The following is a 24,717-nucleotide window of genomic DNA, read 5'->3' as shown; positions in this document are numbered from 1 at the left end:
GAGTACAACAGCACACTGCAGAGTAAATTTACCAGTGTTAATTCATACACTGGAGTACAGAACCAACACTAGGGTAACCAACACCAAGTGTTACTGTAAATTTGTCTCCAAGTGCTGAATCAACACTGAAAAAGTTACTATGTTGATGGTCATAACCAGGGCTCTAAATCAACTTTTTTCATCACTAGCCAAAATGGCTGGTATGTTAATCTTACTAGACAAACACACACTCACTAATGAGTCAAAGTTTGCTTTTCTACCAGCCAAACAGAATTTTCACCAGCATTTGGCTGGTTGACTGTGTTAATTTAAAGCCCTGGTCATAACTGGGAAATGGAAGAATACAAAAGACGTAATGGGGGTGCCCTTGCAATCTGCTGACAAGACAGAGCGTGGAGTGTGTGGAGTGCAACGCCACACAATGGTTGGTCACTGGTCAAGACTGATAACACACACACACACACACACACACACACACACACACACACACACACACACACACACACACACACACACACACACACACACAGACACAGACACAGACACACACACACACACACACCAGGGGGGCCTTGGTGTGAAAACCATTTGCCTTTTTTTAAGTCATCATCCAAAACTGTCTTGCTCTCCTCTTAACTCTGGCTCTAACTGGCTCGACGGCAGGAGGAACTCAGAAAAATATATATTCAGCGATTTCCTCAATCAGTCGAGCGCATGCTGAAATGATTATGCTGAAAGTGCACTACCAGTCACCGGTAGAAACAGGGGGGGTGGTGGTGGTGGTGGAGCATAACTTGTGTTGGGCTTGTGTTGCGAAAAAAAGGTGATGAAATGAGGCAACGATTTTGTAGAAATAAAAACGTAAGACAGGGGAAAAAGGAAGGAAAGAGTCAGAAGAGACTCTGGAGAGGCGAAAAGAAAAAAAAAACACAAGAGAGGCCCTCTTGACCACTATTTCTAAGAACCAAAATGGCAACGCTGACTGTGACAGCAGTTCTTCATGGATCAGCTGCTGCGGCTAGCGAGCCGACTGATGTAGTGCGAGCTGCCCTTTTCCATGCCAAGATGGGGGGCAAGTGGGAGTTAACCGGCGAGCCCATCTAAAAGATCTGTACTGACATTTCGCGCTGATGATACTGTAAAGACATTATTTTGGTGCATTGGAGTTTAAAAAAAACGGATCTGTTCCACATTGGCTATCACAGCGCAATACTTCCGTGGAACACAGACATGGGAGGTTACGGACAATTGTTTTCTTTCAGAGAGCTTACAAGAGGAAATGAACTTGCAAAAAAGAAAGGGGAAAAAAATCTGCACATCTTGCCGTTTCAAACCAGCATGTCACATTGAGCCATAAGCCACACAGGCGAGCGCATTTGCAATCGCACACACGCACACACACGCACACACGCACACACACGCACACACACACAGCTATACAAACTGCTTTAACAAAAAGGACTGAATCTAAGCAATGCGAAATAACAAGCATAAACACGTTCAATGTTCACTTTCAGACTAAAATGACATACAGGTCATGGTTCACGACTGTAAACGCAGAGTGGAGGAGAAGGTTGTAATCTGGAGAAGTAGACTTGAGGCGTTGCCAAGACACCCGTTGCTTATGACATCAACAGCAAGAAAACCAGAGGAACACAGACAACTCCACCAATGCAGTTAAGACACGACAGCACGATTAATAAGAATCAATAAACACCTACAAAGAGACAGACCAAGTTATGATACACACATACATACTCACACACACACAGATATACAACAGTTAAGACATGGGGGTAAAAGTTACAGAATTTCAGGCTGAGGTGTACCAGGGACACCAGGGAGGGTCAGAAGGCAGTTTGAAGGACAGCAATGGGGGTTGTCATTGAGTCATTGAGTGGCTGATGGTATCAGCAAAAGCTTCACTGCAACAGTTTTTAACCCAGCACCATGCTGCTAGACGAAGCAGCGCCAGGTCAAGACTTCAGGCGAGAAGCTGAGGTGAATTGATTTTTTTTCTGACGCCAACAGTGCAGGAAGAGGTTGACAGGTGCAGTATGAATCCAGAAAGTTTTTTTTTTTTTAAAGAAAACTTTAAAATACCATGGACAATGAAAAGCAAACAAACAAACAAATAAAAAGAAAAGTCAACAACATGACATGATTGAGCAGTCAAACGAGAGAAAGAGAGATAGAACATGTACATATATAGGTCTATATGCTCATAAATAACATTCGCTTGCACTACATCATGTATCTACAACCCTCCCATCATGTTCCGTCAGGTTACTGGGCTTCAACCTAACGGTGGCTCCCAAGTATTAGTCATAGTAGTTTTGTCTATCTCCATACGTAGCCTCGACATTAGCAGGTAGTCGATTGTCACAGTTCATCCCATGTGAGAGACGCTCGGTCTCGGAGTCATGACACGATCCGGTCTCTGTCAAACCCCTCCAAACCCCTGGCCAGATCTTCCCGTCCCTGGCGTGAATGGCTACAGAGAGCTGTCACAGTGAAGGCGGGTGGGGGTCTGAAGTCCAGTTTAGGAACCGTGGAATTGTGGTTCTAGTTAACGAAATGTGGAACCGCACACATCTGAGGGTGGGGTTGTGGAGAGGCTTGATATCCAACTCTCTGACCTCCAACAGACAGCCTGTAGTCCATTCAAAAGCTGCAGTTCCAGGAAATAGCAACCGAAGAAAGGGGGTATGGGGTTGGCATTGAGACCCCACTGGAAACCAAAAGCACTCATGTGTCCATTTGTGAGTTTCCATTGTGTCAGTGGATATCCAATGCACGTTTTCCTGCTTACTTGTCTTTAAATAAGGGGTGAAACGTACCCCACCTGCAAGTCTCTTGAAGCCAGTGAGCACAGGGACAGGGAAGAGACAGGGGAGTGACAGCATGACAGACAACCAAGTGATGCTCAGCTTGCCAACGGTGGCCCGGATGAGCCAAAACTTAGTGTGCTGAAGAGGACAAGTCCGATCTGATGAGCATTTACGAGGGCGTAACGTTACGCTCGCATTATCACATGGAGCATTCTGTGTCTCTTTTTGTTTTTGGCATGAACTGCACCAGAGTACAGATTGTTTTTTTAAGGTTCAAGTGGGGGGTGGGGGGTGTCAGGGCCTGAACACAAGAGAAATGGGCTAAACTAGCGACATAGGTGGATGAGGCAATGCTGTCCCACGTTCAGGGCCACTGTGCAAAAAAAATCGGCAGTTGAGGGTCGGAAAACACACTCGCGCGCACACACACACACACGCACGCGCTGCATACGCACGCATGCACGCACACACACACACACAATGATGGACTACGTGAGCAGAGGGATATCCCATACAACCACAAAGTGCCATCATGTCAATGCATTCAGCACAATAGGCTTCCACTCTCATTCACCATTCAATCTTTCTCTCACACACAGACAACCACACCTCCACTCTTTTCCTCCAGGCTGGAAATCCACCCCTGTAGCAAGACGTCTCTCTTTCTTGCTCCTTCTCTCATTTGTCATCTCTCCATCCTTCATCCCTCCTACACTCCTTCCTTCCTTCCTTCCTTCCTTTCTTTCTTTCTTTCTTTCTCTCACTCGTCATCTACTGCCATGAGGAATCCCAGGATGAAGTCGTTGGCCTTCTGCCGGTCGTGAGGTGTCTGTCGGCTCACCAGGTTAGGCGGCGGCCGGATGAGGAGGCTGGCGAACAGAGATGCTGAGAGGAAGAATAAGAGAGAGAGAGAGCGAGAGAGAGGGAGAGGGAGAGAGGGAGAGAGAGAAAGGGATAGAGAGAGATACAACAGATATAGAGCAGGAGGGGAGAAAGACAGATAAACGAGAGGAAAACATATGTTTAGTCTATCACTGGAGAGGTTTAGTATTCTCATAAAGCATTTGTCTTGGCAACTTTTGAGTCCAATAAACAATATTCCTGGCAAAAATCTGTGTGTCTGTGTGTCTGTGTGTCTGTGTGTGTGTGTGTGTGTGTGTGTGTGTGTGTGTGTGTCTGTGTGTCTGTGTGTCTGTGTGTGTGAGCGAGCAAGCGAGCGCATGTGTGCGTGCGGGCTTACCTAACAGGCTGGCGGTGAGGTTGTTGTCTATGGAGTGCTTCAGTAGTTCTCTGAGGAAGGCCATCAGGTAGCGGAACACGTTGCGGTGAGCCCGGGGCAGCTGGGATATCAGCTGAGAACCACAAACACACATGAGCAAAACTTGGCTATTCGATGTTCCTCTATTTGCTACATCAATCCATAATGTCAGGAATATGTATCCACTCTCCGTAAGGTACTCTTACACGGTGAACCAGAATCTTGTCTTCCGAAATCAATCAATCAATCAAATAAACAAAAATAATCACTATCAGATGCATTCCGGAGTCCACTTCCTGGAACTATTTTGGAAGTATGTCAACGATCTGTCCAATGAGCCGCCATTGTTGTGTAAAAACAGAACACTGAGGTCAATGGGACTGGCCTAACTCTTACTTCCGCTTTGCCCTGGCATACCTGTTTGCAGAGGCGGCTGTCGTGCGTGCAGTCCAGACAGCGCTGGTAGAGCTCGTAGCACACCACCGGCTCTGGCAACGCCTCCAGGAAGATCAGCAGAGCCTCCGCCACAGAGTGGTTGCAGCCGGCTGAGGGGCAAGGAGGGTCAAGGAAACCAACATGGCGGCTAGCTACTATTCTATAGTTAGTATGTACACTGTCTATAGAAAGGGTGAAGTAAAGCACACATCTTTTTCATCAAACAGAAGCCAAGTGGAAAGGTGGGTCTTGGAACACTAACATGGCGATTGGCTTCAACTTATAAGTTAGTGTCCTTAAATATATCTACATATATTTTCACAGTCTGTGAAGGCTACAGACACGGTAAAAACACTTTTATCTTAAAAATAAATTGACCTAATAGACTTACAGGTCTCTTCTTTACAAACACACACGTGCACATGCACATGCACATGCACACACACACACACACACACACAATCATATACAAAAACCCTGACAACAAAAACATACACGTACATGGTCACACACAAAAAACACACATGTGAACGCACGCACAAACATTCACAAACACGCTGACACGAACACAGACACACTACTAAGGCAGTGTGTGTCCATGGAGACACCAAGCACCCCTTAAAAATGTGAGAAACGGCACAAAAAAAAATCCAAAGAAAAAGAAGACAGAAAGATAGGAAGGACAAAATGGCAAAGAAGAGATAACAGTGAAATAAAGGACAAAAACAGCCTGCATACAGCCTAATTAATGTAACAAAAACACAAAAATCACACAGACAGACACAAGCCACTTTTCAAACACTGCCACAAGAAGGAAAGAGGCATCCAAAGAGCAGAGAACAAACACGCTGACAGGCTGTCAAAACAAGGCCTCTAGAGCCATAACACCACTGCGGCATGGTGGCATGGTGTTGGTGAAGACCAACTTGACCTTTTAGTGTTGCGAACAAGGCGGTCACTAGCAAAGAACACACACACACACAAAGCAGTGTCTGAGGTGTGAGTGGATATGGATGTTGTCGGGAATGCTGGTGTCCACACACACGCACACAAACACAGCAATGTCTGATGTCTGAGTGAGAGGATACGGATGTTGTCTGGAATGCTCATGTCCAGGCAGTCTATGATGCCCTGCAGCTCCTCCTGCAGGCCCGGAGTCTGGAACAGGTCCTCCTGCACACAGAGAGACAGACAAATACAGACACAGACGGACACCATCAGAAACACAGAACAGACTATGACAAGGAGAGTATGAGCAGAATTCTGGAATACTCCTATATTTAAAAAAAAAAACTTTATTAAATAGGTGAAAAAAAGATCAGATTTCTCAATTAAGACTTGGTATAATGATTGCTACTTTTGACAAATTTAAAATAGATTGTAACTGCACCAGATGTGATGTGACCAAATCAAAGTCAACTGAAGGCAGGAAACAAGGCAGGAGACTGACCTGGTGGCAGGCCTTGGTGAAGAGGTGGTTGACCAGCACCCATACCTCCTTGGGGATCTTCAGGGGCTTGTCCTCAGTGCCAGCACTGTCCACCAGCAGCATGTTCATCCTCGACTTCTCCTGAAGAACCAGAAACACACACAGCCATAAGAACCGCATTCAGACTGACATTCAATGTGCACACAATATATTACTTACTATGTGATTGATATGTACGCAATTAATTACATTTACAGAGCAACCATTGCCCGATCGTGATTAATTGTACTACCTATGCATTTGAAGACTCAAGTCGCACCGGTTAGGTTATAAATCACTGAATGGTACCATACCCAGAGACTGAGAATGCAAAGACAAGAAAAGGATGACTGACCCAGGACTAACTAAATTATAGAGTAATACGTTAGGATCACAAAAAAAACTATAGCTTAAAGTCTTCATTGGATACGCTTCACATGAACTCAATGATCAAAACTTGCTGTGTTTTCAGGCTACAGACAATCTCTATGCTCTCTTTCACTCTGGTTCCCTCTCTCACACAGACTCTGGTTCTAGCGCTAGCTAAAAAATGAACGTAATGAAAAAGAAATTCTCTTTCTCTCTCTTTCTCTCGCTCTCTCTTGCTCGCCCTCTCTCTCTCTTTCTCTCTCCCTCCTTGGGATGGCCCTGACTGACTGGCTTTTTTTGTACGTGTAACGTGAACAGATTATTTTCTAATCAGCAGGACCAGGAGAGCATCTGGCGTCTGGAGGGTAGCTGCTGTGATAGTTGCAATCAATCCACTGGAAACAGAGGACTACTGTAAGTGACCGGAGTGAATGCTGCAGGCATGGTAGGATGGGACATATAGGATCTTTCTCTGTATCTCACAGACACACAGACGGTTTATAGGCTCTGTCTCTCTCTCACACATGCACACACATACACATACACATACACACACACACACACACACACACACACACACATACCCTGTTGGGTTATAAGCTCTATAGGGCAGTATAGAGACAGAAAGGGCCATTTTGTACGGAGAGCATCGCATTCTTCTGGCCTCGGCAAATGGATGCCTGGGAATTCTGAAACCAGGCCAAAAATAACCTCAACTGGGTAGGAGAGGTTACATGGGCGCACACACACACACATATACACGCACACACACAGGCACAATCACATGGACAAAACACACATAAAAACACTCATGCAATAGCGACGCGCACACACACATACCACTTGGACGCACAACACAGACACAGACACAGACACAGACACACATCACAACTTACTCACACATATACACACACTGCGCGGGAAACGTGTGATGGGGAAAAACTTGATAGCCTGCAGGTCCCTCTGCAGTGACAGGAGACTGATAATGAGAGAGGGGTCTCTGAGATACACTGAGCTGAGCTGAGCTGACATGGGCTCGGTGGCTGGGATGGACTCAGTGGCTGGGTTCCTGCTGCATTGTTCTCCAGCTATAGGAGAGGGGGGGGGGGGGGCTCATAGTGTGAAAGTGAGTGCAGAGTCACAGTGACAACTGCTGTAATGACTCCTCGAAAGTGCTCTAAGAAAACTCACCGGGACAGGGCACTGAGAAGTAAAGGAATGTTGGGAGGAAGGGGTGAGGGAAAGAGTGTGAGATTTAACAGAGAGAATGTGAGAGAGGACAGAAAGAAAGAGAGCAGGAAAGTGAGGAAGAAAGAAAGAAAGAGTGAAAGAAAGAGTGAAAGAAAGAAAGAAAGAAAGAAAGAGTGAAGGAAAGAAAGAGTGAAAGAAAAAAAAAAAGAAAGAAAGAAAGGTGACTGGATAAAATAAAGAGATACTGAGACCTGTTTGCGTACCGTGGGGTTTTGCTTGTAACAGATATTGAAATCAGTTGAATTAAATGATTGATAATGACAGTTCTAATCTGAGTTACTTGGGCAGAACGCACACACGCACACACACACACACGAGCACACACGCCTGCACACATGCCTGCACACACGCGTGCACCCTCTCACGCACACACACACTCGCTCACTCATTCTCTCTCATACTTACTAGAGACCGACCGATATGGGTTTTTCTATGGCCGATGCCGATGCCGATATTTAGAGGTCAGAGTCAGCCGATGGCCGATGTGACTAGCCGATTTTTTGGGCCGATTTTTGGGGCCGATATGCTATCATATTATCCTTAATTGGCATGCTAAAAATATACCGGTATATAAACAATATTCTTTTTCATTTATTTATCCATAACATATGTATTTTATTAATTAAAAGTAACATGTTCTATTTACACACTTAATATTCATATAGATAGGCCTAGTAGAAATATTATGTATTATGTATGTAGTGAGGGCAGAATACAGGAAAATAAACAAGGGGCCGGGCCGCACATTAGCGGTGACAGCCTATTGTGTGATGACCGGTTCAATGTAACAAATACACAAGGGAGGCAAAAGCTGTCTGGTGGCCCATGATTTATTTCCAATATTTTCAAGAGGCAATGTAAGAAAAGGTAACACAAATTGCATAAATAATATTGTGTATGAATTATCCACATGTACATGGTTAATAATTAAGCTTATTATTAATTGCTATTTATTATTATCTTGTTATTTTATTGTTGCCTACAATCAATCAATGCATGTTTATAAGCTGTTTAATTTGTATTTAATTCTTATTATAGCCACCACTACTTGCTGTTCCCCGGCACTTCATGGGTCAATGTGAAACTCGTGCTGATCCAATCAGATCAAGTGCCTCTATCTCACATGCACGCAGGCAGCGATGTAAACAAAGGCAGCTCTCCTCTCTGTGCCTCCCTCAGTTTAAATGAGCAAGTTCTGTCGTAACCTAGCATGTTTAGCTAACTTGCTACAGCCTTTAAAGAGGCAATTTTACAGGATGGATTCACAAAGCTATCAAAAAATAATGTCACTTATGCGAAATGTGCTTACAGTACAGCATGATACTATTCCAACTGTGGGTTAAAGTCACAAATAAAAGTGCTAAGCAATCGCTAACGCTAACATGCTGTACTGTAAGCACATTTCGCATAAGTGACATTATTTTTTGATAGCTTTCTTGTGAATCCATCCTGTAAAATTGCCTCTTTAAAGGCTGTAGCTCCGAGTAGCTGCCCGCTGATGTGCCTGATAGAGAGGTGTGCCTGACAGAGAGGTGTGACGTTCACGAACGAGCCAGTTCCTTTGGACGGCTCCCTGAAGTGAACTAGGGGACAGGATCACAGCTGGGTGATTCTCACGAAAACCAAGTTTCAAATGGACCAAGCCCCAAATTTTTTAAAAGACACTTAAATTCAATTTTCCTCTTGGTTTTGCAAGATGGAGGTCTGAAATAGTTGAAAACATAATTTTTTGTCATGAAATCATATTTTTTCTGAATATTTAGTGTAATTTTAATCGGCCATAGCACCAAAATTCTCAGTACCGCAACATGATATCACAATAGAAAAAATATTTGTAAATCACATATTTTTGACATTTCACAGGAATGTTACTAACAGAAGTTCTCAGAGGTGTATAGAACACAGAAATACTGTATTTTTTATTTTTATATTGTTTTCTATTTTTATGATTTTTCTCATTACCGCAACAAGTTTCATAAGTGGGAGCCTTGTTTTTAGGCTATTTAACTAAAACATCATGTACCTATATAGATTTTACTACAGATGAAATATGAAGAACTACTATTTATCCTAATACAATTACAAACTAAATATAGTTTTGCAACATTAAAACAAATTGCAAATAAATATGTGTTGCGGTAATGAGAATAGTGGTGATCTTGCACTGATTTAGTTCCTTGGCAGGCTCCCTCCTGGTGTCCTAACCCTCAACTGTTGGGGAAAATGTAGAAATATTGTATTTTATTGTATTTTAGTCATTTAATTCACTTCTGTGAATATTTTGCCTTTTCCACCACAACTTAGTTCAGTTGTTGCGGAGTATGAGAAAACTGTTGCGGAGTATGAGAAACCATTGCGGTATATGAGAAAAACCATTGCGGAGCTGAGAAAAACCATTGCGGTGTATGAGAAAAAGTGTTGCGGAGTGTGAGTGACCTTAAGCTTCTTTGATCTTTGTGGAGGGCACCTTGATGTCTGGATAACTTTTGTTAAATATTTATATTAAGACTTAAAAAGACTAAATAATTACCAAAAGAGAACAAAATATACATTATTTTAACAATGAAAACTTTGTGTATCGGTAATGAGAAACAAAAAGTTGTGTAGGCACCTTGGCAACCAAATTGTGAACATTTATCTGGAGAGATATAGAATGAAGAGCCATCTTGGTGGCCATCTTGGGTGTTGTGGTAACAGGAATCCCCCCATACAAAATTACTTGTCTGTTACTTCTGGTTTTAAATGATGCTTAAAAATGTTGCGGAGGCTGAGAATTTTGGTCTTGGCCAAAGTTGACCAAAGTTGTTTTTCTTAATATTTTCTCCTCTTCTGCGAATGAATTCCTAAAACTACTTATGTATTCACTGTCACTATTTAGTTTATAAGATGCATCTAAGTTCTGACTTCTTTCTTTATTAAACATATAAAATATTTACACTTTAAGAGTCCAAATTTAGCAAAGGACGCGTTGCAGTACTGAGAATTTGACAATAAATTGTAAAAAATATATATTTAAAATAATCATATTGTTCTCCTTTTTTTATTTCCCTGATAGCCCATGCTTATATGTATACAAGCCATTTTTTCTGTATTGGATAGCATTTACTCATTCCCCACAATGGTTCGTGCCACCTCATATGTCCGATTTCGTGAGAATCACCCAGCTGGGGGAGCCACTCGACTGTTATTTCGTTCGTTTTTCATTAATTTTAAGCACGTGACCTCGACCTTAAAATCGGCGCAACCAAATGAGAAAATCGGCCGATGCCGATTAATAAAAAATTAGCAAAAATCCGGTCGATCGATCGGTCGGTCTCTCATACTCGCCATCTACACCATTTACCCCATGTACACACATATTTTGAAACAGTTTTGCCACAACTCTGTGGTCATATCCCTGTATGGATTGGCACAGCACACATTGAACTAAAAAGAGGAGGATTGCCAAAAGATTATAAGAATAGGGACTCAAAAACTGGCAGAGTAGAGCAGGAAAAAGCACTTGCGTTCCAACCAAGCTGATTTTGGAACCTAGTAGGTAAAATGTAAATGTATACTGCATTGTGTATAGCAGTGAAGCATTTGAGCAGCCTGTGAACCCCCCACACAAGACCAGAGACCACTACAGTAGAGGTAATTACCAATCTTTGACATTACCTTTTCCGAGAAGCTATCCTCTCCCTGCAGCAAGTAGCCAGGACAGTGATTGGATGGAAAGGAGGAGCGATTGGTTCAAGGAATGGGGCATGGAGGGCAAAGGAAGACAAGGAGGAGGACAGGAGAAGGGAAACAAACAGGGTGATGTGGACAAGCAAAAAAGAGAAAGAGAGAAAAACAGATGACCAGAGTACCAAATGCATCAACAGAGAATTTTTTTTTTTTTTTTTTTTAGAGAGAAATAAATATGTCAGGCAAGAGATTTACAGAGAGGCCACCGTAGGAGAATACAAAGAAGCAAGACATCTCACTAAAAGGAAAAAAGGAATTCTCACTATGTGAACCCAAATGGATACATTTCATCAGTGAGGGCCAAAGCTCTTGACACACTGAATGAAAAAGAAGGGGGAGCTTTTTCACATTCCGTTTGGGTTGCTAGGGATCAATTTGGCAGCTTTGTTCTGCGAGGCCGAAATGTATCCTCACACGCTGTAGGCCTAATGCCCAGCAATCTTGTAGCTTCCTTGCATCGTCCTAGGAAGGCCTTGTTAGGTCACATTCCTTGGCCTGGTTTCAAATGGTGCAGTCAAGAAAAGCAGAGCAGAACAGTAGCAGTTAAACCCCACAGCACGTAAACCCCATGACCCACTATGAGATATGATACAGTACTGAAGAGTGAAGAAGGATTAGAATTGAAAAGCTTTGTTGCAAAATGACGTGTATCCATTTTACAAAAGGGACAATAGCAAGAGTGAAACCCAAAGTACTGCTTTTTCAGAGCAAGCTGAAATGAAGACAGCCGATAGAAATGTCATGCTATGGTATAGTAGAAGCGTTTTAAGTCTCATTCCATTACTGTACATGATACCACTGCCTTAAAATAATCCAGAATCATTTTGTTCGTTTCTGAACTTTCTGAACAGGGTGAGGGCAAGGTACCTCTGAATTGGTCTTCTGTGTAGTGTTAGTGACTATTTACCGTGTTTTTGGGTGTGTGTCTTCTCTACTTACCCCTGTACTAATGTACTTAAAAAAAACCTTAACCCCACTTGGTATTTGCACCTATTGTTCTGCATATTTCCTGTGCACTTTGTATCTGCAAATGTTGTTTGCTATGATTATGTCCTTGACTGTCAGTTGCTTTGTCTGCCAAATGTACCGGTAATGTGATGTAATGGTATAACCCATACGTCATTGGTATAACCACAAGCTTGTACGAGAAGAATCTCTGATATTCTCTGCAGTGACTGTTAGTGACAATTCTGCTCCCAACCCTGAAGGCCAACCCCAGAGGAGCACCACTCGATATGCTGTTGAAAACATCAAATGGTTAAGGTGAATGTGCTATCTATAGACAACAATAGAAAGCGCGCACATCAAAAGCACAATGACGTGTTGACAGGTAACACCACACCTGGCTAAACGTGTCGACACCCAGTGGAGTTGTGGGAGTGTATTCATAATGCATTCTGGTCATCATAGTAACAAAGCAGCACAGTCTGAGTCCAGCAAGGGGGTGAAGCAAGTTATTTCACCACCCCTGCCTCAGAATGATTCCTTTTTTCATTCCTCATAACAGGCAAGGGTAGGATTCAAACCTGCTACCTTCTGAAGACCACCTCCCTGTCCATTAGGCCATGGTGACCCACTCACAAAGTCTATGAGCTAGGTGACTGGGATCTCACAATCTCCATGTGGCACAGCACTACACTTAACTGAGGCTTTTATGCTATGGATCTGAAGACCACCTCCCTATCCTTAACACCATGACTCACTACGTCGATGAGCTTGGTGGCTGAGATCTCTTGCATGGGTATCCTCATGCGGCGGAGCGATGCTTATTTCTAAAGCGACTAACACCAGATTACTACATTACATCATACTTAGCTAAAGCTTTCCAAAGCGACTTACAGATATTTACAGGGTATTGGTTACAGTCCCTGGAGCAATGTGGGATTTAGTGCCTTGCTAGAGGGCACTTCAGCCATGGATGGAGGTGTATGGAGATGGTAAGGGTCGGATTTGAACCTGCAACCCTCTGATCTTAATACTAAAGCACTACATATTAGGCCACAGCTGTCCGTGCAGAGTATTGGTTATGCTCCCTTGAGAAATTACCACTCAACAGGTCTATGAACTTGGTGTCGGGGATCTCTCCAATGGGCTTCTTCATGTCCTTCATCTTCTTTTATCGAAAGCGGCAAACAGTTACTACAGGGTACTGGTTAGAGTCCCTGGAGCAACGACCACTCACCAGGTCGATGAGCTTGGTGACGGGGATCTCCCGTATGGGTTTCTTCATGCGGCACAGCGTGTCCAGCGAGGTCCCGAAGCAGCTGGGCAGGTAGTTCCCGGCGATGGTGATGAAGTAGTCCTTGCCCCGGTCCAGGTGCAGCACCAGGATGTCCTCGATCTTGTCCTCGCCCGAGTTCAGCAGCGTCACAGAGTCCTTGCTCACGTACACCTCTAAGTGGATGTCCAGGGTCTCGTCTGAGAAAGGGAAAGAGAGAAGGAGGAAAGGAGAGGAGAGAAGGAGAAAGGGAAGAGAGGTTGAAAGAAGAAGAAGAAGAAGAAAACATGAGTTGTCATCACCACTTGACACAGTATTGTGAGAAGAGTCATAAGTGCCCTTGCTCTGGTACACCCCCAGGTGGATGTCCAGGGTCTCGTCTGAGAAAGGGAAAGAAAGTTGGAAGGAGTAAAAAAAAAACTTAAAAAAAAAAACTTAATTATCACTTCACTTAAAGGAATTATCCGGAGTTGGAACAAGTTTGCCTCATTTTTGCATGTTTGGGATGAAATACAGTCACTCTAGAGCAAAATCAAGGCAAAAGGATGCGTTTTGAGAAAGTTTGATAATATCACGTTAGCCTCGTTAGCCTCGTTAGCCAGCTATGCAATATGAAAGATGCGGGCATCGTTTTTCGGCGGTTACACACATTTCAAAAACACAACATTTTAAAGTCTTGCACAGCTCAAAACAACGTCACACTTACCTCGTAATATGTTGAGGGTATCCACACATAAACCGAAGTGTCCAAAGTCCTTCATGTATTCTTGAAAGGTCTGCAGAATGTGTTTTGTGAAGCTACTACCTTGAGAATATCTAAATTACGGTCAAGACAACTATTTGACACTAAAGCCCACCAAGTAGATTGCCGAGTGCGTCGCACCATCAGCTATGATTATTTCCATAGCGAGTAACCACAGCTGATGGTGCGACGCACTCGGCAATCTCCTTTGTGGACTTTTGTGTCAAATAGTTGCATGGCCGTAATTGTAGATATTGTCAAGGTAGTAGCTTCACAAAACACATTCTGCAGACCTTTCAAGAATACATGAAGGGCTTTGGACACTTCGGTTTATGTGTGGATACCCTCAACATATTACGAGGTAAGTGTGACATTGTTTTGAGCTGTGCAAGACGTTAAAATGTGGTGTTTTTGAAATGTGTGTAACCGCCGAAAAACGATGCCCGCATATTTCATATTGCATAGCTGATATGGCTAACGAGGCTAACGTGATATTATCAAACTTTCTCAAAACGCATCCTTTTGCCTTGATATTGCTCTAGAGTGACTGTATTTCATCCCAAACATGCAAAAATGAGGCAAACTTGTTCCAACTCCGGATAATTCCTTTAACAAGGTGACGCGTCACCCCTCCAGGTGGATCTAAAATCTACAATTCTACTCCTCTCAGTGAAGGAAAAGAAGGGAGGAAAAAATCATCTTCATTATCACTTTACACAGTGCGATAAGATGACATTTTGAGCAGCAGATGCACAAAAAGAAGCCAGATGCACCAGAACAATTAAATACAATATCTCTTGAATGTGGAAAATAATTTAAGCTACTAAAAAAACACACTGGTTGACTGAACTGTAGTGTAACAAACTCTGCCTTAAAGAAGCTTGTGATGACACTTCTTCTCTGAGAGTACATCCCAAACTAACTCAACATCAAGAAAAAATCCCTCATAAATTCAGGAGAAATCACATGTACAGTTATGTAACATAAAGTCACTCACTGGGCTCCAGGTACCCGTCGCTGGGCTCGGCCCTGAGCCAGTTCTTGCAGTACTGCGAGTCATTGAGCTTGGGGATGAAGGCAAAGTGGCACGGCACCTGGCCGTCATTGGTGATCTGGAAACATTGACGCTGCAGCTGCCGGAACTTCACACTCTCAAAGGTGAACTGAAAACATTAACATAAGACACATTCAGGAAGGTCAAAGTCAAGGTCAAAAGACAAGAGCCAAGGTCAAGGATGATGTTCATCATATAACCAACAATCACCTTATTTTGCACCTTCGAGGATTCTACGGATTTTTTTTACAGAGTTGGACACACACAGGAGCTCAAGTTAAAGTGAAAGAGCATGTCATATCAACATTCCAAGTTATGACCATCACAATCCTCTATTGTCATGCTTTCCTGTAGACCTCTAGACCTTTTAGTGGTTTATCCACAAATTTGAAATGAATTGCACAATTATTCATGTATTTGATCATTTGCATAGGTTAACTTCTCAGGAATATTTTATATTCATGCACCACAAAGCTCGATAATTGCCCATTTGTCATCTAAGCCTTGGAGGAAAAAATGGCTTTAGCAGGAGTAAAACGCTACATAAAGGACACTTCTATTGAGCTCCGGTCAGGACACAAACGGGGGGTTGGGGGAATAGAAACCTGATGCTCTATTGATCAGGCCGCCAGTACAATATCACAGGGGAGGAAGGTAAGCGACAGGAAATCGATAAAAGCATTATAAACGTGTTTCCCTCCACTCCACTCACATCGGTGCGAGTCAGCGATAACGAAGGCAGAAAGTCGTTCTCCATCCGGTCAAGCATGCGCACGGTGTCCTCAAAGACCTTCTTGTAGCGCAGGTCGTTCACTACCTTCACCTGAGAACATGGAATGCACAGTAATTAGGGAAATGAAGGAGAATTAGATTACTTTACATTGCACTTAGCTGACGCCTCTATCCAAAATTACAGTTATTTTTTTTTTTCAGGGTTATTCATTTTTTCAGGGTATTGGTTACAGTCCATGGGGAAATGTGGGGTTAGGTGCCTTGCTCAAAGGCACCTCAGCCATGGATGGAGTTGTAGGGAGAGGTCAGGTGGGATTCGAACCTACAAAGCCCAGACTGAAAGACCAACTCCCTAACCATAAGGCCACGGCTATCCCGGTAATGAAATGAGGTTCTTGACTAATTAAAATGTTTAAAAACACAAACAAACTTTTGCGCATATCAAAATTATACTCAAGTAAGGCCTGGTGATGTAGTATTGAAGTAGTAGTAGTAGTAGTAGTAGTAGTAGTAGTAGTATCTGTCCAGCCAGTCTCTTACCCCAACACTGAAGAGGGAGCTAACGGGTTTATGATCACTTGTCTTCAGCTCCATGTGACTGCGGTAGTGCAGCTGCTTGACGTTGCTGCCCCGCCACAGCACTCTGTCACACCAGGCTGGGGTACGGCACTTCCCACTAGTGGAGATAAGGGGGCGAAATGAGTGAGGGATTGAAATCAAGGACTCACACCCTACACACCTATAATAGGCCTACAAAACCCTGGACGTTCCCCACAAAGCCATCTAACACTTTGTTGAGGGTCTTGCTCTAACCTCGCACTACATCCTGAGTAATGACTAAGATCAGCAAACACCATTATGAGGCTCCATGGGGTCTGGCCATATTTAGTGTGGAAGTACAGGAATTTCCACTTCTCTGTGTGTTGCTGATGAGCTTATACTCAAGGTTTCAAAAGGACCACAGATTTGGTCCATTGTTTTACTTCCTTGAATAAATAGACCCCACGTTCGAAAGTTGGCCATCATTACAAAGCTGTTCGCAGGTTTAAAAAAACAAAAACAAAACCCACTTCATTGACTAACAATGTGTGTGTGTATGTACAGTACGTATATATGTTTTTATAATGTCTAAAATATGACTGAAAGGGTACTGCAGGTGTGAATTAGCCTTAAACTATAAACATATAAATATATTGTCACCTGGAGTCCCAGTGGTTGGTCTTGGGGTCGTATTTATATGTGGGGATGAAGTTGATCTCTCCCTCCATGAAGTCTGTGAAGGCCTTCTTGGTCTGCCTCTGAATGTTCAGCTACAGGGCCAGAGGACAAGAAATGAATTCATTAAACTTTAATTATAGCAATGCACACCTTAGAAATCAGGTTTTTTTTGTTCACAGGTCTGTTTGCGCTTTACAGTCACCACTTGGTGTGCTGCATTGAAACAGTGTTGTGTTCTCCCACATCCTCATGAATAAATACATTTTTTTAGAAGTATGAGGAAGCATGTGTAGATCGAAAGGGTGGAATATCTATTGCAGCGGTGCTTCATCTCGTTTATCTATAAACAGACAAAAAGGGGAAATGCAGAGGGATTCCACGGACACAACTGACATGCGATAAAGGGCATAGCATGCACTGAACTGCCTGAACAAAATGAGGAAGTACAATGGATGCCAAACATCATTGTTTGTATGGCACCTTTAACACACACAACCATGCAAATGATGTAGATGTCTCTTCGAATAGGACTACAGCAGAAGTAGAAGCAGTAGATATTTGCATGCACATAAGTGTTTATGACACAGATGTTTCCACAAGACTTTATAGTTTTCAGAATTATAAAAAGTGTATATATAATTAGGCCATATATCCGGTTGTGACATTTGGTTACATCTGACATCTGTTGGGTCTGCAATTGGGTCCAATAAACGCTTCAAGTGCTGTGAAAGTATTTGCTTTTCAGTGTGTTTAAACATTTTGGATGGCAGTATTACAGTGCTTTTCTTATCTGGTGTTGCTTCGAATATGACATCAGTACAGACTGTTTATAGTTTTCAAAGACTTTTTCTAGATGTTATATTTCCGACTGTGCGTGTGAGAAACAACAGAAGGGGTGTACAGGACAGCAGAGCGTGGTGTGACCACGGTGACCTCGCCAACACCGGCAGAACCAAATGACTAATTCTGAAGCTCAACACAGAAAGTGATCAGAAGGGGACAGGTTCATGTAGCCTACAGTATGTACGCTCATGTAGCCTATGTACTTTCAATAGCCTATCAAAACTATTAAAGTATTATGTATTACCTATACTAGGCTGTTGAAAAGGAGAACAATAATTTAAAAGTACATTGATATGACAAGTGGCTGCAACCTTTGAGTTCTGTCTGCTGTTGTCTGGCAGATTATGTGAATGCACACGGCGATTATGCAGACTTGGAGAATTCAGAACAGAACCTTCCCCATTCATAATAACTCATGAAGTCAATGCTCAAAGTATTTCCTGCTTATGCACCATAAAGCCCAATAATTACCTATTTATCATCTAGTCTTGAAATGGCTCAATGCTTTCTGCAGAGGTAAAACGGTACATCAAAGACAATATGAATGTCGATATGCAGATATCCCCACCTGGTCATACTCCTGCAGTTTCCTCAGGTCGTTACCGGCGATGAAGCGTTTGACCTCGCTGGCATCCAGCTGGAAGAGGCGGTAGTTCAGATCCCCCAGCCACACCACCACACTGCAACACAAGACAGAGAATTACATTACATTACATTACATTTAGATGACGCTTTTATCCAAAGCGACTTACAGTTACTTATAGGGCATTGTTTAGGAGCAGAATGGGATTAAGTGCCTTGCTCAAAGGGCACTTCAGTCATGGATTGTGGTAGGGAGTGGAAGGGTGGGATTTGAACCGCTAACCCTCGGATCTAAAGCCTGTCTCCTTCACCACTAGGCCACAGCTGTCCCATGAATGTGACCGCTACATTATTGCCATTGTGACACACAATGTGCGCTGCACTAAATTCATGTCTAACCCTAATGCAAGAGAACAGTTTGGGGGACAGTTCCATGCTACGGGTGGCTAAAATAACGGAGGATGATGGGAGAGAATGCTGCTCATTCACTGCCCCCATCCAGCCAGCAATGTTGGGATTAGAACCAGCAATCTTTGGGCGCATGACAGCCCCAGCAGGTAAGCCCCTTCACAGACACAGCAGCAGGACGAGAAAAAAATCCAAACTGAGGCACTTTGGCATGTTTTTAGTTCTCCAACCTGAAGCCTAAAATTACTTTCTAATCTCCCCCATCTTTAACCAGAGATTAAAAGGAGGAACTCGGTTCCGTGCCAGTTTACAAGATAAGATTTACATTTAGAGGTTTTTGCACTGAGCTCAAGTTGGCACAACATACGCAGCGCGTTAAGCCTCTGGCAGCTATAATTCTGCCTTTTAAAACCAAAGCCATTTTTGGTCCAGCGGCACTACCACTAAGATAGCACTTAAATGATGTATGGTAGACTTTTGAATACATAACTCGTCTGTGTGTGTGTGTGTGTGTGTGTGTGTGGTGTGTGCATGTGTGTGTGTGTGTCTGTGTGTGTGTGTGTGTGTGTCTGTGTGTGTCTGTGTGTGTCTGTGTGTGTCCAAGGGATTGGGTAGGTCTTGTAATATCCAAATGTTGGTTTTAGAGCTCATATTCATAATGCATTACTTCCATTAGAGCCGCGAACGTTCCATAATGGTCCCTCCTGAAGGCAGTGTGTGGTGAGTGGTATGCGGTGTGCTTTGGCCCTTCGAAGGTAAGGTAATAAGCCTGTGTGTTAGGCAAGGCTTGCTGGGGGGGTTGACTACATCAGCCCTGTGTAATGTATATATGTAACGGGATGTGTGTGTATGTGTGTGTCTGCATGAGTGAGTGAGTGCATGAAGTAGCCAGTGCGGGGACTGGAGAGTGAGGGTGTGTGTGTGTGTGTGTGTGTGTGTGCGCGCGTGTGTGTGTGTGTGTGTGTGTGTGTGTGTGTGTGTGTGCGCGTGTGTGTGTGTGTGTGTGTGTGTGTCCATCTACATATATTAGGCACGTGGAGGTAAGGTAAGCTCTGTGTGAGTATTACTATCTGAATGAGTGTGTGTGGTAACCACTGGTGCTTTACAACACTGAGGGAGGGAAGGGTTTTCGGCACGTGGACTCTCAAGCGTGGGGGTAAGCTATTAGCTAAGCTAAGCTGTGTGTGTGTGTGTGTGTGTGTGTGTGTGTGTGTGTGTGTGTGTGTGTGTGTGTGTGTGTGTGTGTGTGTGTGTGTGTGTGTGTGTGTGTGTGTGTGTGTGTGTGTGTGTGTGTGTGTGTGTACTCACTTGTGCTTGACAATGCTGAGAGGGTTCTCTGACTGGTGTTTGGGCGCATGTGTGTGACTCAATCGTGCTTGACGATACTGAGGGGAGGGCTGTGTGTGTGTGTGTGCCCGTGCGTGTCTGTCTGTGTGCGTGTGTGTGTGCAGTGTGTGTGTGTGTGTGTGTGTGTGTGTGTGTGTGTTACTCACTCGTGCTTGACAATGCTGAGGGGCGGGCTCTCGGGCACGTGGAAGGTCATGCGAGCGCAGATGTCCTTGTAGTCCTGGTTACGCCGCTCAAAGTCTTCAACGTGGGCCGCCAGGTGAGAGTTGACGAAACAAAAACTGGTGTTGTGGAACACGAAGCGCACCGCCACCCCACCCTTGTTACCCTGGACAGGGAATAAAGAGGGGCAGTTAGCGAATAGGATAAGCTAGGATAAGGATAGCTAGGCTAAGGATAAGCTAAGCTGTTAGGAGTTACAGAGGCCGGTGTTGCGGAACATCAGCCTTGGAAATCCCATACTGCTTTGCACAATCATTATCGCTAGCCTGAGATAGGGAGCCAATCCAAGAGCGGCAAGGGCTGGAAAGATGATGACACATATTAATCGACAAATGGAAGCTTGCCATTTGCTTGAATACAACTGACACAATTGGCTACGTATATTCAAATCACTGGCAAAAGAGATTTTTTAAACTCGCAAACATCATTCCGCCAAACATCATATCCCGCCCTGTCAGTGAGGAACCGTGCTTAGCAGAACCAGTCCTAACTCAGACACATTCACTCATCACCGCTTCCACTCATTTTTGCAGGCACACGTGAAAGTGTAATGTGTGTCCCTCCCAATATTTTCAAAATCCTGTCAAACTTGCCCCTTGAATCGGAGTGAGGGTAGGCGGCGGCGCCCTACTCTGAACAAGAGTAAAAGATGAATGAAGTGTACTGAGAGTGGGGATAAATGGGACAAAGTCCTAGACTGTGATGAAACACTCTGAAGAGCACCACTGTGCCACACTTCTTACCCTACAAGGCAACAGGGCCAGTTAGGAGACTGAGCATTTATGGCCAGTTGGACAAAGAATGAGGCCCTGAGGCTTGCACTTCACAGTCATGAAAAACATACCAAATATATTCACCCCAAATACGTATTCTTCACCAGGAAAAGGGCAAAAAAGTAAACAAAACATTTCTAAGGGTATTACAGGATAAAGGCACTTCATAGCAAATGCTACAATACTAAACACAATACAGAAAGCTATCTCTTTGCCAGTGCTGCATCTATGTTCTCGTGCAGCACAACCACCAGCACAGTACTGTACAAAATGTTCCAAAACCACAACATAAAACTATGCCACAGGGGAAAAAACTGGCTCTGTTTTGGGGATAGACCATGAATACATATTTAGGCACAGGAGCACAAAAATACTCAGGGACCGAAGTGTCCTTCCCCTTTTCGGAGATAGAGGGAAGAGGTGGGTGGGGGATGGGGTTGTGTGGTGACTCACGCACGGCATACGTACCATTTTTCCCATGATGCCCGTGCCAACGTGCTCGGACACCACGTCTCTGATGTGGCCCCAGTGTTCTCTGTTGACAAACACCACCAGCATCATGCCCACCAAGCGGACGATGCTCACCTGCAGAGAAAACAGAGAAACAATTCTATTATTATGATTATATATTTTTTATATAATTTTCAGTACTAGTGAAAGGATGGGGATTTCTCAAAAGCATCACTGCTAACCACCTAGCAACTAGGCAGGTTGGCAATGGGAAATTGCATTGAAAACAGCAACGATGCTGTCAGGAAATGCACCCCTGTCTGTGTTGTAATTATCAATTTTTGAAGTATATATTTTAGGCCTTTGTGCTTTTACTCCCACTGTACAGTAAAGTCCCATTGGAAGGAGAGAGAAATGAATAAGGTTGGAATATGACCCAAGCCAGACTCAAACTCACGTCCACATGGGCAAATTGCCTGTATATGGTAGAGATTTTGTTACAGTGGCCGACATAGAACCCTGCCAGTGCCCATTAATCTCGAACCGTCTGGCGGGTTTACTCCGCAAGTCTGACTGAAACAGAAAAATAGTTGTTTTTTTCTCTCCGAACCATGACGACAGCGTGGACATTAACAGGTTCATCTGAGCAACTCTTGGTCACATACAGAAAAGTTCACAGCCTGGTATGAACATGGGTGGTTCGCAGGTAAGCACATAAGTTCCGAACGTAACTGGTGCAGGAACGGGCACCAGTGCCGTTCTAGTTGGCCTGGAAACAGTAAGGGTGCCACAGCACCAAAGGAAATTGAACTATGCAGAGAACAAGGCTGACAATGTAAATCTCAACAAACACAAAAGTTAAACTTGTAACTTTTTTCTTTGTTCATTTTTCACCCCATAGCTGGTCAGAAGTTGAACATTGATTTTCCAAAATGTCAAGAAACTGAGTGGAAAATGTACTTCCGAAATGTCAGCATCTGAGAAGGCAGAAAAGGTACATTACACTTAAGACAAGACATTTTATTTATTTATTTATTTATTTTCTTCAAAATGCTACTATTACCATGTCAGAATGCTATAAAGGACTTTTTTTTAGGAAAAGCACAAAAGCACAACAGATACCTCTTAATGTATGTCCTCTACAAGTCTTCTGTTGTCCAGTCTTGCACTTTAAATGTCTGTATGAGCACTGTCTATGTCCATACTGTCTTAAGTCCATGTATAAGTACTGTCTATGTCTATACTGTCTATGTCCTTACCTAGATTAGTCTATGTCTAATGGGAAAGCAAGAAATGTAATTTCAAATTCTTTGTATGACCAGTGCATGTAAAGAAATTGACAATAAAACCTACTTGACTTGACTTGACATTTTAAAGCAGGTGACGGACACATTACATATTGGACTAAAGTAAATGAGCAGTTAAAATGGAATGAGAATCTTCCTTGTAGAACCTATGCTATAGCTTTCATTTCCAAAACCAGAAAACAATAAGGGAGGGGGCAGGACTGTTGCACTCTACAGAGAGACTAAGTAACGGCCCTTCCAGTAGGTGACATGGAACCTCAGATCAGACGACAATGAAAGGGAGACGTTGGAGGAATAAAAGTCAATTTCCCATTCATTGTTTTTCAATCTCAGGTCACATGGGCTCTTTCAGAAGGAACATGACTTAGGCTCTCAAAATCTGCTCTGCTCTCCAAATCTGGTTCAGACAGTGTTGCGTGCATACCCGTCGGTACTTGGCTTTGGGGTGCAGGCTCCTCTCCACCACGTCTACCCACTGCTGCTCCTTAGAGGAGTCCATGTAGAAGAAGGCCTCCGTGCTCAGGTCCAGCTCCTGAAACCTAACACACAGCAACACACACACACGCACACGATATATTATACACACAGAGACAAATTTAAACATGTGTGCGCCTAAAACTCAGACAGACAGACAGACAGACAGACAGACACACACACACACACACACACACACACACACACACACACATCAAACAATGACGTATGAAATCCCACTTCAATTATTAAGTGCATTCAGAAAAAGAGAGTTTAATTGATGAAGCTTAACTGTCAAATGCATACCAGAAAGGGTGCGGCTATTTTTTGCCCAAAATGACACTGCATTTTCCTCATGTGGTGAGAAGCTTTATACAGAAATGCTTGCCCTGCATGCTTGTCCTGGCCTAGTTCTTGGGCCAACCACATAGAGACTGATCGAGGTTGGCACAGTGGTTTCCTGTCGGGCTCCCATGAAAACCAGTTGCATGGCAACTTGGCAACGGGACATTCTCCAGTACAGTTGGGGAAATTGAAATTATAAAAAGCCCGGAGAAAACAATGGCCACGTTTTAACTTGTATTTTTAAATTTGTTTATTTATTTAAGATATTTCAAGACATTACTATACTGTATTCTGTCCAAAGGGAATTTGTCTGAGACACACTGCTACTGGCAACATATAACGTGTTATCAACCTCTCATTACTCATCATCCACATTAGCTTCCTCACTCACCCCAGGGCGTAGACGTCAGGTGGGTCAGGGTCACAGCACAGCCAGGCCTCTAGCGTACTGTCTGGTGACTGGCCATTCACATTCCACGTTCCCGTGAAGAACCTGCAAGGAGATTGAGAGAGAGAGAGAGAGAGAGAGAAAAAGAAAGAAAGAAAGAAAGAAAGAAAGAAAGAAAGAAAGAAAGAAAGAAAGAAAGAAAGAAAGAAAGAAAGAAAGAAAGGATAAAGAGAAACAGCAGCACAGAGACCGAGAAAGGGAAAGAAAAAGTGA

At 43.4% G+C, this 24,717-nt stretch overlaps 1 protein-coding gene across 1 annotated transcript in view; it reads right to left on the bottom strand.

Moving 5' to 3' along the window:
* Window positions 1-3,548: 3,548 nt before the first annotated feature.
* Window positions 3,549-24,717, bottom strand: part of ocrl (OCRL inositol polyphosphate-5-phosphatase) — a 40,537-nt gene continuing 19,368 nt past the window's right edge. The window contains exons 9-23 of the mRNA XM_063190168.1: window positions 24,448-24,549; window positions 23,662-23,776; window positions 21,949-22,065; window positions 20,632-20,813; window positions 18,717-18,828; window positions 17,288-17,397; window positions 16,628-16,763; window positions 16,068-16,178; window positions 15,299-15,464; window positions 13,524-13,759; window positions 5,975-6,094; window positions 5,613-5,697; window positions 4,507-4,634; window positions 4,072-4,183; window positions 3,549-3,716 (exon numbers count right to left, since the gene is read on the bottom strand). Of these exons, the coding sequence (XP_063046238.1) occupies window positions 3,592-3,716; window positions 4,072-4,183; window positions 4,507-4,634; window positions 5,613-5,697; window positions 5,975-6,094; window positions 13,524-13,759; window positions 15,299-15,464; window positions 16,068-16,178; window positions 16,628-16,763; window positions 17,288-17,397; window positions 18,717-18,828; window positions 20,632-20,813; window positions 21,949-22,065; window positions 23,662-23,776; window positions 24,448-24,549 (1,957 nt within the window). The 3' untranslated portion in view covers window positions 3,549-3,591. The remainder of the gene's footprint in view (window positions 3,717-4,071; window positions 4,184-4,506; window positions 4,635-5,612; window positions 5,698-5,974; window positions 6,095-13,523; window positions 13,760-15,298; window positions 15,465-16,067; window positions 16,179-16,627; window positions 16,764-17,287; window positions 17,398-18,716; window positions 18,829-20,631; window positions 20,814-21,948; window positions 22,066-23,661; window positions 23,777-24,447; window positions 24,550-24,717) is intronic.

This window comes from Engraulis encrasicolus, chromosome 23 (genome assembly GCF_034702125.1).
Source record: "Engraulis encrasicolus isolate BLACKSEA-1 chromosome 23, IST_EnEncr_1.0, whole genome shotgun sequence".
Taxonomy (NCBI): domain Eukaryota; kingdom Metazoa; phylum Chordata; class Actinopteri; order Clupeiformes; family Engraulidae; genus Engraulis; species Engraulis encrasicolus.
This window is presented reverse-complemented; position numbering and strand designations above follow the sequence as displayed.